The sequence below is a fragment of the Triticum urartu genome, chromosome 5, assembly GCF_003073215.2.
Source record: "Triticum urartu cultivar G1812 chromosome 5, Tu2.1, whole genome shotgun sequence".
NCBI lineage: Eukaryota > Viridiplantae > Streptophyta > Magnoliopsida > Poales > Poaceae > Triticum > Triticum urartu.
Window position 1 is genome coordinate 416,745,612 of NC_053026.1, and position 13,954 is coordinate 416,759,565.

The 13,954-nt window shown below is 46.2% G+C and overlaps 1 protein-coding gene across 1 annotated transcript; it reads right to left on the reverse strand.

Annotated features, from left to right (window-relative positions):
• Positions 1-3,210: 3,210 nt before the first annotated feature.
• LOC125509423 (putative leucine-rich repeat receptor-like serine/threonine-protein kinase At2g24130) lies at positions 3,211-8,984 on the reverse strand. The gene is made up of 4 exons (XM_048674401.1): positions 8,518-8,984; positions 8,333-8,426; positions 3,958-7,303; positions 3,211-3,845 (listed from the first exon to the last, which is right to left on the reverse strand). Exons 3-4 carry the CDS (start codon positions 6,554-6,556, stop codon positions 3,427-3,429), a joined length of 3,018 nt encoding a protein of 1,005 aa, XP_048530358.1. The 5' UTR covers positions 6,557-7,303; positions 8,333-8,426; positions 8,518-8,984; the 3' UTR covers positions 3,211-3,426.
• Positions 8,985-13,954: the final 4,970 nt, after the last annotated feature.

Genomic DNA, 13,954 nt, shown 5'->3' on the forward strand with positions numbered 1-13,954 from the left:
TGCCCCCATATATAAAGGAGCAAGGGGGGTGCGGCCGGCCAGGGAGAGGGCGCGCCAGCAGGAGTCATACGTTGGAATAGGATTCGGGAGAAGGAAAGAGAGAGGGGAAGAAGGAAAGAGGGGGCCGCCCCCCTTGCCCTAAACCAATTCGGTTTGGGCCTTGGGGGGGCGCGCCCCACACTCCCCTTGCTTCCCTCTATTTCCACTAAGGCCCATGTAGGCCCATTAAGCCCCCCGGGGGTTTCGGTAACCTCCCGGTACTCCGGTAAAATCCCGATTTCACCCGAAACACTTCCGACATCCAAACATAGGCTTCCAATATATCAATCTTCATGTCTCGACCATTTCGAGACTCCTCGTCATGTCCTTGATCACATCCGGGACTCCAAACAATCTTCGGTACATCAAAACATATAAACTCATAATATAACTGTCATTGTAACGTTAAGCGTGCGGACCCTACGGGTTCGAGAACTATGTAGACATGACCGAGACACGTCTCCGGTCAATAACCAATAGCGGAACCTGGATGCTCATATTGGCTCCCACATATTCTACGAAGATCTTTATCGCTCAAACCGCACAACAACATACGTTGTTCCCTTTGTCATCGGTATGTTACTTGCCCGAGATTCGATCGTCGGTATCTCAATACCTAGTTCAATCTCGTTATCGGCAAGTCTCTTTACTCGTTCTGTAATACATCATCCTGCAACTAACTCATTAGTTGCAATGCTTGCAAGGCTTAAGTGATGTGCATTACTGAGAGGGCCCAGATATACCTCTCTGACAATCGGAGTGACAAATCATAATATCGAAATATGCCAACCCAACAAGTACCTTCGGAGACACCTGTAGAGCACCTTTATAATCACCCAGTTATGTTGTGACGTTTGGTAGCACACAAAGTGTTCCTTCGGTAAACGGGAGTTGCATAATCTCATAGTCATAGGAACATGTATAAGTCATGAAGAAAGCAATAGCAACAAACTAAACGATCAAGTGCTATGCTAACGGAATGTGTCAAGTCAATCACATCATTCTCTAATGATGTGACCCGTTAATCAAATGACAACTCATGTCTATGGCTAGGAAACTTAACCATCTTTGATTCAACGAGCTAGTCAAGTAGAGGCATATTAGTGACACTCTGTTTGTCTATGTATTCACACATGTATTATGTTTCCGGTTAATACAATTCTAGCATGAATAATAAACATTTATCATGATATAAGGAAATAAATAATAACTTTATTATTGCCTCTAGGGCATATTTCCTTCAGTCTCCCACTTGCACTAGAGTCAATAATCTAGTTCACATCGTCATGTGATTTAACATCAATAGTTCACATCACCATGTAATTAACACCCATAGTTCACATCGTCATGTGACCAACACCCAAAGGGTTTACTAGAGTTAATAATCTAGTTCACATCGCTATGTGATTAATACCCAAAGAGTACTAAGGTGTGATCATGTTTTGCTTGTGAGGAAAGTTTAGTCAACGGGTCTGCCACATTCAGATCCGTATGTATTTTGCAAATTTTTATGTCAACAATGCTCTGCACGGAGCTACTCTAGCTAATTACTCCCACTTTCAATATGTATCCAGATTGAGACTTTGAGTCATCTGGATCAATGTCAAACTTTGCATCAACGTAACCCTTTACGACGAACTTTTTGTCACCTCATAATCGAGAAACATATCCTTATTCCACTAAGGATAATTTTGACCAATGTCCAGTGATCTACTCCTAGATCACTATTGTACTCGCTTGCCAAACTCACTAAGAGGCCGCGCGCTACTCGCAATGAAGTTCCGCCTCAGGCGGACGCGGACGCGACTGCTAGCTGCACCTCCTACACGCCCCATTGAACTATCAGCCCCACACGTGGCAGGTGGACAATGACTGACCGTCCACGTCCATCATCGACCTCATGCCCACCGGCGTCGATAATGGACAGGTCGCGGACTCGTCCAAGGATGAGTAGGGCATGGGAGGCGGCAGGGCATTGTGCCCCAAGTGGGCCGGTCTGTCTCCCATGTTCTACTCTTTCTCGCCGGAGACCGCACCTTCACTTCATGTGTCTTACCGTCGCCGCTCATGGAGACGGCAGATGAAGGAGGTGGTCGACGATGTGGAATAGAAAGGAAGTGGACGACGGCCGTCACCATAGGATAGGTTTAGGTCGGGTTTTTTCTTCTTCTAAAATCCACCGTTTTTGCATGAATCTCATCCGGTTTATATGAAAATCCGCCGTGTTTGCATAATTTCGTCCGGTTAGTTGAAAAGTTGTTTAAAATGTATGCAAACACTGTTGGATGACGGCCTTCGATATAAGTGCCCGTAGATTCGGCCCCCTGTCCATGGACAGATGCCTGAGCAAATTTGAGGATCAGCATTGAAAATGCCCTAAACAATGAAGATTATCAAGACATTGCTGAGGAACAAGATGAATGATGATGGGATGAATCATAGCATGTTAAGCTATACCCGCAAACCGGATACGCGGACGGGGGACCAATCCTAGTCCTAGAAAGAAAGAAGCATCCAACCAGAAGCGTCATCAGTGGGGCATTAAGAGCACAACAGGGATACGCATCATCTGCATGATCAGGTTATCATATTTGCTAGGCTGGTCCATTCTAGGGGATTGCTCATGATATGCTCCGGCGCACGCTCGGTTTATATATCCATCATATATACATAGATAGAAGGTGTACATGGACCAAACCTTCCATCTGAAATCCATATGCAACTTTGCTGTTTCACCACTCCTATCCTAACCTTTCTGTAAAGCCTACGTAGAAAAGGTGCCAACTTCGTGCTCAAAAGGCTGTGGTTCTTGCAACTGCAAACTAGTCTGCTTTAGCATGGTAAAAGGGCACTGGTATATCACAGAAGATGAAACAATTTGTGCTCTCGACCCATTCAGTAGTGCGCGTGACTCCATTTTCAGTGTACTCCGATACTTCAGTAACATACTAACATCTGATTTTTCAAGTTTTTCTCAAAAATAATAATAATCTACTCCCTCCATCCCATAATATAAGAGCATTTTTTACACTGTGTTTTTGACATAGTGTCAAAAACGCTCTTATATTATGGGACGGAGGGAGTAATTTTCAAGTTTGCCAAACAAAAGGGAGACATCTGATTGTTTTGGAGTAGATGGTACGGGGACAAAACAAAGGTAAAAACAGAAGATAGCCGTCACACTGAGCTAATCAGTTACTTCCTGAACTTAATTCAGTCTGTAATTAATCAAGCCTATGTATAAAGCTAATATTACATCAAATCAGACACTTTGAAAGAATGATAAACATACATCTTGTGATCATCTTCTCCCTTCACGACTGCATAAATTCCTAATCACGCATGCACAACGTATCCCTGTTAATTTGATAGTTTGCCACCGCTAAGCTAGTCATCAATATCTTCAACTACCGTGGATGAGAAGCCCAACGAGGACTCGAATGTAGCGGCGGTGTCGCCGCCGAGGTACCGCTTGAGCCGGTCCAGGTCATCGGCGGCGTCCAGCATAGACGGCCGCGTGGACGCGCTCTCCTGGGTGCAGAGAATGCCGAGCTCCAGCAGCTCGCCGATGGCCGCGTCCGACATCCTCCTCACCTCGGGCGTCTGGTCCAGAACCATCCTGGCCAGCGCCTGGTCGACCACCGCGTGGGCCCGGCCATGGTAGTGGCTCTTCACCCACTTGTGCAGGCTCAGCCCGCCCTCAAACATGTCGTCAATCGGCTTCTTCCTCGTTACCATCTCCATCACCAGAACGCCGAAGCTGTACACATCGCCCTTCGTCGTCGGGTTCGAGCCGTAGCCATACTCTTTAGATCATTGACCAAGAAGTAAGAACCACTCAGAACTAAGAATCTGAGAACTCATCACCAGAATAGCTTGTGAATTAGCTTTAGCAGTGTGTGGTTTCATGGTACGTACCTGGAGGAATGTATCCGATGGAACCGCACAGCATGTTGGCGGTGGAGGCGCCGACGTCGGCCATGTTGGCCACCCCGCCAACGCTCATGACCAGCCGGGAGATGCCGAAGTCGGACACCAGCGCGGTCATGTCATCGTTGATGAGGACGTTGCTTGGCTTGAGGTCACAGTGGATGACCTTGACCGGTGAGTGGTGGTGCAGGTAGGCAACCCCCTCGGCGATGTCGCTGCAGATGTTGACGCGCTGCACCAGGCTGAGCTCGGCCGGCGGTCCAGCATAGAGGCACCGCTCCAGGCTGCCCTTCGCCATGAAGGGCAGGACCAGCGCCTTGAAGTCCGCCAGGCTGCATGCGGTGATGATCCGCATGAGGTTCCGGTGGCGGATGCGCTTCAGGACCTGGCACTCGCGGCTGAAGCTCTTGGTCGAGTTCCCTGACTGGAGCTGCAGCACCTTCACGGCAACCATGGTGCCGTCCCGCAGCGTGCCACGGTACACGCGGCCGTAGCTGCCCGTTCCGACGAGCCGGTCTGCGCTGAACTCCTCCGTCGCCTCAACCAACTCCTGGTGTGTGATCCGCGGGTACTTGTACTTCATCACCGGTGACGAGCCTCCGCTGCGTCGGCCCCTGAACATGTCCTCCCGCATTGCAGCTAGCCAATCCCGGATCTTCCAGGCACCGACCGCGCAGAGGATTGTCAGCACGAATGCTAGCACGGCGGCGCAGACGCACATCACGACCAAATACTTCCGGGACTGATACCATGGGCGGTGTCTTTGGCAGTTGCGCCTCACCACCGAGCCGCAGAGCCGTGGGTTGCCAATGTAGGACAGGAAGGTGAAGTCCGCAAAGACGCCAGTGGTGGGCACATGGCCGACGAAGTTATTGTATGACAGGTTGAAATGTTTCAGGCTGGTGCATTTCGTCAGGTTTGCAGGGATCTCACCGGTCAGGGAGTTGTTGGAGACGTCCAGGTTTTTGAGGTCCTTGAGGAGGTCGAGGGACGACGGTAGGACGCCGGTGAGCAAGTTGTGCGACAGGTCCAGAACCTCCAGCTCCCGGCAGAGCCCAATCTGCGGGGAGATCATGCCACTGAAGTTGTTCCAGGACAGGTCAATCGTTTGCACTTGTTGCATGTCGCCGAGCCCCCGTGGAAGCTCACCTCTGATCTGGTTGTGCGACAGGTTCAGAGATATAATGTCGGTGCCAGAGACCATGTCCGGTACCTCTCCGGTCAAGCTGTTGTTCGAGAGGTCAAGGTGCAGCAAGCGGATGCATTCGGCAAGGCGGTTTGCCGGTATCTCCCCGGACAGCTGGTTGTTCTGCAGGTAGAGGTTGACAAGCCCGGTCCCGATGCCGCTCGGGATGCTCCCTGACAGCGCATTGCCTGACAGATCCAGCTCGCCGAGGCTCGTCGCGTTGCCTATGCACGCTGGGATCATGCCCCTCAGGGCGTTGTTGGAAAGGGAGAGCCGCTCGAGCTTCGGCAAGCCGCAGATGGAAGCCGGGACTGTCCCATTCAGCTGGTTGCTCGACAGGTTCATCAGTGTGATGTTTATCACGTCGCCCATGTCGGCCGGGATTGGCCCCTCGATCTTGTTGAGCTCCAGGTTGAGGTGCGATATATTTGGTGGGAGCAACGAGCCAAGCCAGGTTGGCAGCCGACCGCCCATCCCCACCGCGCCGGCCTCGATCTCCAGTATTTGGGAGCAGTTCGATACTGCGGCGAAGAAGGGCTCCAGGTTGGTGTTGCCGTCGTGGCTCGAGAACCGGTAGTTGTTGGACAAATGCAGGTACTTGAGCTGCTGCTTGCCTGCTATGATGCCGGCGGGGAGCTTGTCGGCGAGCGAGTTGTCCTCCACATCCAGCATGTACAGATAGGTGCAGTTAGCGAGCCACCATGGGAGTTTTCCGGTTAGCCTGTTGGAGTAGAGGTTGAGCACAAGAATGTTCTCTGAGGCTTCCAGGGGAATCTCGCCAGACAGATCGTTGTTGCCGAAGTCGACCAGACCTAGACGGGTGCAGTTCTTGAAGAGAACGGCCGGGATAGGGCCTGAGAGCTGATTATCCTTAAGGCTGAGGTAGGCCAAGCTTGCCAGCTCAGAGAAGGACGGCGGTATGCCGCCGCTGAGCTGGTTGTGGCCGAGGTCGAGGACTTCGAGACCGCGGAGGTTGGAGAGCTCGGCTGGGATCTGCCCTGCGAGGAAATTGCTAGACATGTCGAGGCTCTTGAGGCGAGTGAGGTTACCGATGACCGGCGGCACGGCGCCAGAGATGTTCATGTCGCCTAGGGAGAGGCCGATGACGTGCTGCCGCCTCCAGTCGCAGGCGACGCCAGTGAGGCCGCAGACGTCGCCGTTGGACTCGTTCCAGTCGGCCAGAGGCGACGGCGACAGCAAGGTGAGCGAGCGTTTCAACGCCAGGAGCGTGGCCTTCTCCTGCAGAAGCACTTGCCGCCGACGCTGCTGCTGCCGGACGATCGTCCCAGCCCGCCTCTCGCCCGCCGCAGCGGCCATGGCATGGAAGAGCATGAGGTGGAGGTGGAGGTGGAGGAGGAGGAGAATGGCCGCGCGCCTGACGGCCATGGGAGCTGCCCTCATGTTTTAGTGGAAAGGCATGCAGCCGGTGATGGACTATGGGAGGTAGCTCAGACCTGAGAGCCTAGCTAAGGGTTCTACATGGCGGTAGCATCTCCGGTCACTACTCTATAGGCTGGAATGGATGTACCAGACTCCAGAGATGGATCGGAAAGGATGTTGAAGCAGGTCGCAGAAAATATGGAATGGGAACGAAGATAGATGGATGGAGAATGAGGTGACGGCGACCGGCGAGAGTGGCGGTAATGGCATGGCCCCTGGCTGATTTGTTTCTGCGTCGGCTATGATTGCCCAGTGCATGATAAGCGGGCGCAGGCAGTGGGAAAGCGACCGGAGATGGCTCTGCACTTGCACTTCGGCAGCGCGCACGCACGCGCGTGCAGTAGGGACGAGGTTGCAATGGCCATAGATTTTCTTCGGGCATGCCGCACTCGCGCCAGTAGGCCAATACGGATGGGGTTATCTGTCTCGGGAAATACTGTAGTGCTAGCTGTGGTGCTTGCCAAGAAGATCCCCTTGTGTACAATGTATTTTCTTCTACTGTTAACCCAGCTAGTTAATCTGAACACTACTTTAGACAAGCGTGTGTATCTCTATTGCCAACCGAACAACCATCTGACAGATCTGGAGTAAGTTGAGCATGATAAAGCTAGAGTGAACCAACCTGGTTATGTATTGACTCTGTGCATCAATCCACACCTCCATGCAGAGGCCCGGCGCCCCTCCTTTATCCAAAAAAAAAACAAAGCTCTGTAAAAAAGATCTGATTAGTTTAAGCCAGAACCAATTCATACCAAGCAGCTGCACATATGTGTAGTTATACATGTCAAATCTTGCATGTGTGTAACAACTAGAAGCACAAACAGAAATTCTACTCACTAACATCCATCAGCTGGGTCATCTCAATTATCTGGTTTCAGGCTAACATCCACCAGAGACTAGCAGAGTAGCAGGGTGTTTACGGGGCGTCTATCATGCCTAACATGCACACGCTGTCTCTCAAAGGTTCAGAGAACAGCCACACTTTTCACAACCCGGGCATGTGATCCATGAACAAACTTCTCAACGGTCTGGACCATCATGCAACATTGCAATTGCAGACTTTTAGTACTAGTAAAGTTCAGCCTACAAGTGTGAGTGTGTGACCTATGCTGTTATGCACGAACTAGGGGTGGGCCAGAAAGCTTAACCTATGAGACCTTGTTTATACATAGGTAACCAAAAACAATGTCAAAGAATGATTAGCACTTTTGCGATGCAGGATAGGAAGATCGGCCTACATGTCTAAGGCTGTTATTTAAATGAGCAGTTAGGTGCATCATGACTGCCCTTTCAACCAAAATCAAGTGGGGCACTCTTGAGGTGTTTCATTTGCTCCATGATGCTTACTTCCCTCTGGAACAAACAAGATGTTCAGTTTGTAGATGTCTGGCACTGTTCCATCTTCGATGATATGCAGGATACAAAGCAGATTGTGTTAGTTGTTTGTACTGCTAGTTTTTTCAGATAAACTGTTTGTCCTGCAGGACAAGATAAGTAGTAGAGATAGATAGAGGCTTCTGTATTGCTCCATGTGCATGCCAAACTGTAAACAGGCACAGCACGGCACTTTTTCTCCTAATACTCGAATCATGTGAGACTGAGCATATGTGGTGAAGCCTCTAGCTAGAGCACTAGCAATAGCTCACGAAACTAAACTACTGCCAATTCAGATGATCCAGTGATCTTTTTAGCAATGCCCAGAGAAAATGCCATGCCACCATCTATCATAATTCTGACCTTTTTAATTGAAGTTATCCGCAGCCGGCACCGGGTGAATGGGCTTCGGTCTGCTGTCGCCTTCTTCAGAAAGAGCACACAACCTCTGTATTTTCTGCCTCAAAATGTAATTGATCAGACGAGGTTCCCGAGATAATGGAAAAACATTGTACACGACCGATCTCATGCGAGGAGGAGCTGGATACCAAATCACAGGCATGCGCCCCTGCTCCTTGAATCATCCAGAGAAAGCCCCAGCTTGATTTGAGCAATAATGCCAGTCCTCTGGGACCAGGTCTATTTTTCGCAAAGGTGTCTCCACCAAGAAGGTTGCACATGGTCTCCTAGTAAGCATCCCGGAGGTAGGGTATCCGGCATCGGGATCAACAGGCGGTGCAAATGCTGGGCTGTGCCGCGCATTTGCACGAGCAGGTGGTGGGCGCGCGGGTGCCCAGCCGGTGGCAGACAAGACAACCAGGAGATCACAAGCTGTACAGCTACAAATCCATGACGAGGGCCTCCGACTCCGATCGCGCCACGGTTGGCCCGCGCCGATGGTGCCGCCCGGCGCGGCCGTCGTGCTCCCCGCCATCGTTGGGTTTGAGTGGGATTTTTCCCACCTCCTTTTTTCGTGTCATGGGGTTTGAGTGGTACGACGGCTTGGAGAGGCGGACGACAGGATTGTCGGGGGAGACGCAACGCGACATGGGGCGCCCCTATGTCTCGCTCTAAGCGAGACCGAGGGAAACCCACGCGTCAGGGCAGCTCCAGGGCACATCCTCGGGTTTTGTTCTGTCACGTTTTTTTGTTTCTCATTTTCATCTCTTTTTTAAATTTTGTTTACACTTCCGGAAATAATAAACATATATATTACAAAAATAAATTTTACATAATATTTTGAAAAATGTTAATCATGCATTTGAAAATTGTTAAATGTGTATAGAAAAAAATGTTGACCATGTATACGAAAAATATACAATGTGTGAAAAAAGTTGATCATGTAATTTTTTAAATTAATAAAGCTTTAAAAACATTGTTAAACAATTATTTAAAAATCAAACATTTAAAAACATTAAATGTGTATAGAAAAAATGTCAAACATTTATTAAAAAAAAGTTTAACTTGCATTTTTAAAAGGTAAAATGTGTATAGAAAAAATATTGACCGTGTATTAAAATAAATAAATTTGAATTTGAATTTTTTTACTGTGTGTAAAAAATGTTGACCATGTATTCAAAATATGTGAAACTGATATTTAAAAAATGTTAACTGTGTATAGTAAAAATGTTGACCATGTATTAAAAAAATGTTAAATATGTACACAAAAAATGTTGACCATCTATTAAAAAAATGTTAACCTTGTATTTAAAAAATGTTAAATGTATATAGAAACAAAGTTGACCATGTATTAAAAAATGTTAAATTTGTATTTGAAATATGTTAATAAAGCTTTTGAAAAATAAAAAATAAATATGTATAGGAAAAATGTTGATCATGTATTAAAAAATATTAATCAAGCATTTAAAAATGTTGAACGTGTGTTACATCCTCACCGACGACATCCCAGTGTCGTTGATAGAAACCAGCCGTGAAACCGTCCACTCTCGGGGCCTTGGACGGTGCCATATCGAAAAGTGCCTTCCTTACTTCTTTAGCCACAAAGTCCTTCTCAATGAACTCATTGATGGCTTCGGATACACGAGGTTGCACACATTCCAACAGCTCTTCCATTGGGCTATACCCTTGGGATTGGTACAATGCCTGGTAGAAGCTCGGTATTTCTTGTTTTATCTCCCCTGGGTCGCTGCATATCTGACCATTAGCTCTCTCCAAAGACGTTATGCAGTTTATGCGCTTATGATGGGTTGCCTGGGCCTGGAAATATCCAGTGTTCCGGTCACCCTCCTTAAGCCATGTCACGTGGGATCGTTTTCCTCCTGCCGATGGGCTTCTCGTAGCTGTGATTCATCCGCTCTCTCTTCCTCCGTTGGTCCACGTCCCGACAGGTACTTCTTAGACGGTCTAAGACGTTGTTGAAGCCGCAAGTACAAAGCAATGATCAGATTCTGCTAATGTGCTTGACACTTGACAATTCGAACAAATCTAGAAACCTTTGGTTGACAAGAGCTCGATTCAATCTAGCCTTGACGTTCTTGTCTCCTTGTTTATTATCCCATGTGAAAGGTACTCCCTGCCACCCAACTTCTGGAGTGCACAGTCTGATATCACTTCCCGAAAAGCTCGCATTTGTCCTTCCGGCTTTGGGTTAACCCCAAACTGCTCATCCTCCTGAAGTATTTCATTGAAATCTCACATACATATCCATGCTTCATGAGGGACAACAAAAAAATTGCGCATAAAATGCCAACTATGGTGTCTATTTTTCACCCGTGGCTCACCATAGAAGCCCGTGAAACACCAAGTTTTATTTTCTTGTCTCACAGTTACATCAATATGTGAAGCATTATAATTTTCCAGAGTTACATTGATATCACTTGACCAAAAGAGGCCAGTACCTCCACTAAGACCGTCGCTATCGATGGCAAAACAGGCTGAAAAACCAAGTGTGTTCTTCAGATCCTCAACCCTATTGCCCCTGATTTTCGTCTCCATGATAAATAGCGGGGCGGGCCCTTCTTGCTTCACAAGTTTGAGAAGCTCTCGAACTGTCCAAGGGTTCCCAAGCCCCAGGCAGTTCCAAGACAAGGTACTCATTGGTTCTGGGAGGGCTGACTCGCAGCCGCTGCCGGAGATTCAAATGATGCGGGGGCTTCTTTTCTTCTGTTCCCTTTCAGGAAAGGCCTCCCCGAGGTTTCATGTTTCTTACTCTGTTACAGTGGTTGTCACCGCCTCGACGTCCTGTTCCGTATGTGCCTCCCCATGCTCAGTAATGGCTAGCTGTGTGGGAAGCACCTTGCGGTAGACTTGAGTGGACTGAGGCCCCCCCTTTGCGCTTATTCTGCCGGTTGTTCTTGACAAGGGAGTTAACCTCAGTTCCCTTCTCCTGCTTAGTACTGGACGAATGAGACGCTTTGTGAGTCTTGTTTCTCCTTCACCGTATGCTCCCCTGAGTTTGCTTTCTTCCTACTCTCTATCGCCCGAAGGCTCGGTTTGAAGGGTAGATCCCCCTTCTCATCGCTAGTCCCTGGCGTAGGAAGAAATAAGTCTGAATGTCCCAAACAGCCACAAGAGAAGCAGAAGTGCGGGATGTTTTCATATTGGATATTGTAGTAGTCCGTGTTGTTCCTCTTGGCCGACTCTCAAGATCCATCTGTGTAGGGGCTTTTGCACTGCAATAGTTACTTGGACTCTTAAGGAATCCCCCCACGGGATCAATCTCCACCACGGTGGCCTTCTAATAAATTTGATTCGCAATAAGGTCCCATGTGTTGTTCTTCATGTTGTAAGGGAGATTTACAACCCTAGTGTAACATCCCAAATTTTCTATTTGGAATGTTATACATTAGATCATCATTGCATATCATATTTTATTTGCGTTTGGTTTTGATCCTAGAAATTTTACGCAACTCAAGGACCCACGGAGAGAGTTGGGGATTTCGTTATTTTCATATTTGAGTTTTCTCAAAATTTGAGAATAGGATCATTTGATTTTAATTATTTATTCATCAATTATTTCTATTACAAAAAATATGAGAGAGGGAATAAAATGACTTTCCCAAAATAAAGAAATATTGAGGATTTAATAATAAAATCAAATAAGATTTTATTTCGGAGTTTTTTGTTATTTTATTTGAATTTAGGAAAAATGTGCGTTTTTAAAAATTGCATTTGGGCCCCAAATAAATGTTCACCTTGTGCGGCTTGATTTTAGAAGCCCGGAAAAATTTATTTCGGGATTTTTGGAGTCAGTTTAGTATTTCTTTTTATTTTTCTTCTGCGCGTAATTATTTAAAAAATGAACCGACCTAGGGCCGTGTCTGACTAGGACTCCCGGCCCGTTAGGCTATACTAGATCATTGATGACGCGCGTTGCTGCGCCCGTCTATTTATGCACTTTAATGTTAGGGATTGATACAGATATATGTCAAGATTTACTGTTTTTCAAAGTTGGCATGAACTATTATGTATATATTCGTGATTTTTAAAGTTTATTTGGTCAATTGTACATGTGGTGGGCGTTCATTTATTGTGTTTGCACTCCATTATTTTCTATTCCATTTTTTTGGTGGAATGGCTAAGTTACATAGTCCAACAAAAGAGGAGATAGACGTTTGGTGACCGAGCTCATTGGAGCTCTAAATTTTTGAAAAATTCAAATTCAAACTTTTTGTTTAAAAAATGTAAAAAAATACAAGTAAACAAGGATGTTATGTGTATGTGTGTAAATTTCTATGATGAAATACCTTGAAATGTTATCTGTACAAAAAAGGAGGATGAAACATATTTTGCTCTGAAAATTTACATGTGTGTGTGTTATGCTTCAAGTATATCTGTATTTTTTCAGAATTTTTTGAAACATAAAAATTTGACTTTTCATGAAATTTGACTTTTGAATTTGGAGGCCTCCATGGAGGCCGAGCTCCAAAAGCAATTTTCAAGCAAAAGGCCCTGCTACATAGCTACAAATTAATGTCAAACTGTCATAAAGACACATGGCAGTGCCAGTTCCTAAATGCCATTATTTGGTTCATATTGTAGTTGTGATAATGAAAATATGACATTTCGTTTACAATGCAGAGTTGATATAAAAAAAGAAGAGGCATTGCTCATCACCCACTTAGCCCACAATGAGCATAGTTAATAAAAAATGTCAACGTTCTCATATATTCAATCTCCCTAAGGCCGTGATTCATCACCAAGGATGGCATAAGCACCATACTACTATAACATTTTTCATTTGAGGGATGAGCTAGCCAAATTGGCTGCGACTAAATGATAAATAAAGTTTGTGATGTCATAGACCAACAGGCTTACATGTTCCTGGGCAAGTTGGCAGCCGCACCAATCAGCCACGCCATTACAAAGTTCTAGGGCAATAACCAAATTGAATATTATCAAAGTAAAAAGACAACAGGAAGGAGAGATTTCTAAACATGGTGACACTAACACAAATATCACCTACAACGGAAGCAAGCAAGCGTTGCCGTGCCCCTCCATCTGGAGGATAGAATGGTAGAAATTTCCACATGATTATGAACTGAAAAAAGGTTATATTCGCATGAAGTGAAATAAAAAGTGTATTACTGTGTCCGTGCCATCTATTTTCAGAAATAAAAAATAAAAATCTTTAAGAAAAGTTAAACACATAAAAATCCAATCGTTTACATATACACTGGCTCAATATAGTGGTGAGGTATATTTATTTATATTTCTCATAGTCTTTATATCACATTCGTAACATATAAATAACAATATTCAAGTATTTTCCTCAACTTCATTAACAAACCCAAAAACATGTACATACTTTAATATTTCAACAACAGTTCAATGTGTAACTTTTCTCCACAAGTATGAGAACATGTTAATGGCAGAATAGTGCTAGTTTCTCCCGTCTATTCAGCTATATCGGCATAACCCTGCAGCAAAGAGTACATCATCATGGCTCTCTCTAAGAATCTGCTTTACTTCAAAAGCATACACCCTATTCTCCTATATGTCAGCAATCACTTCTTATTCTACCTG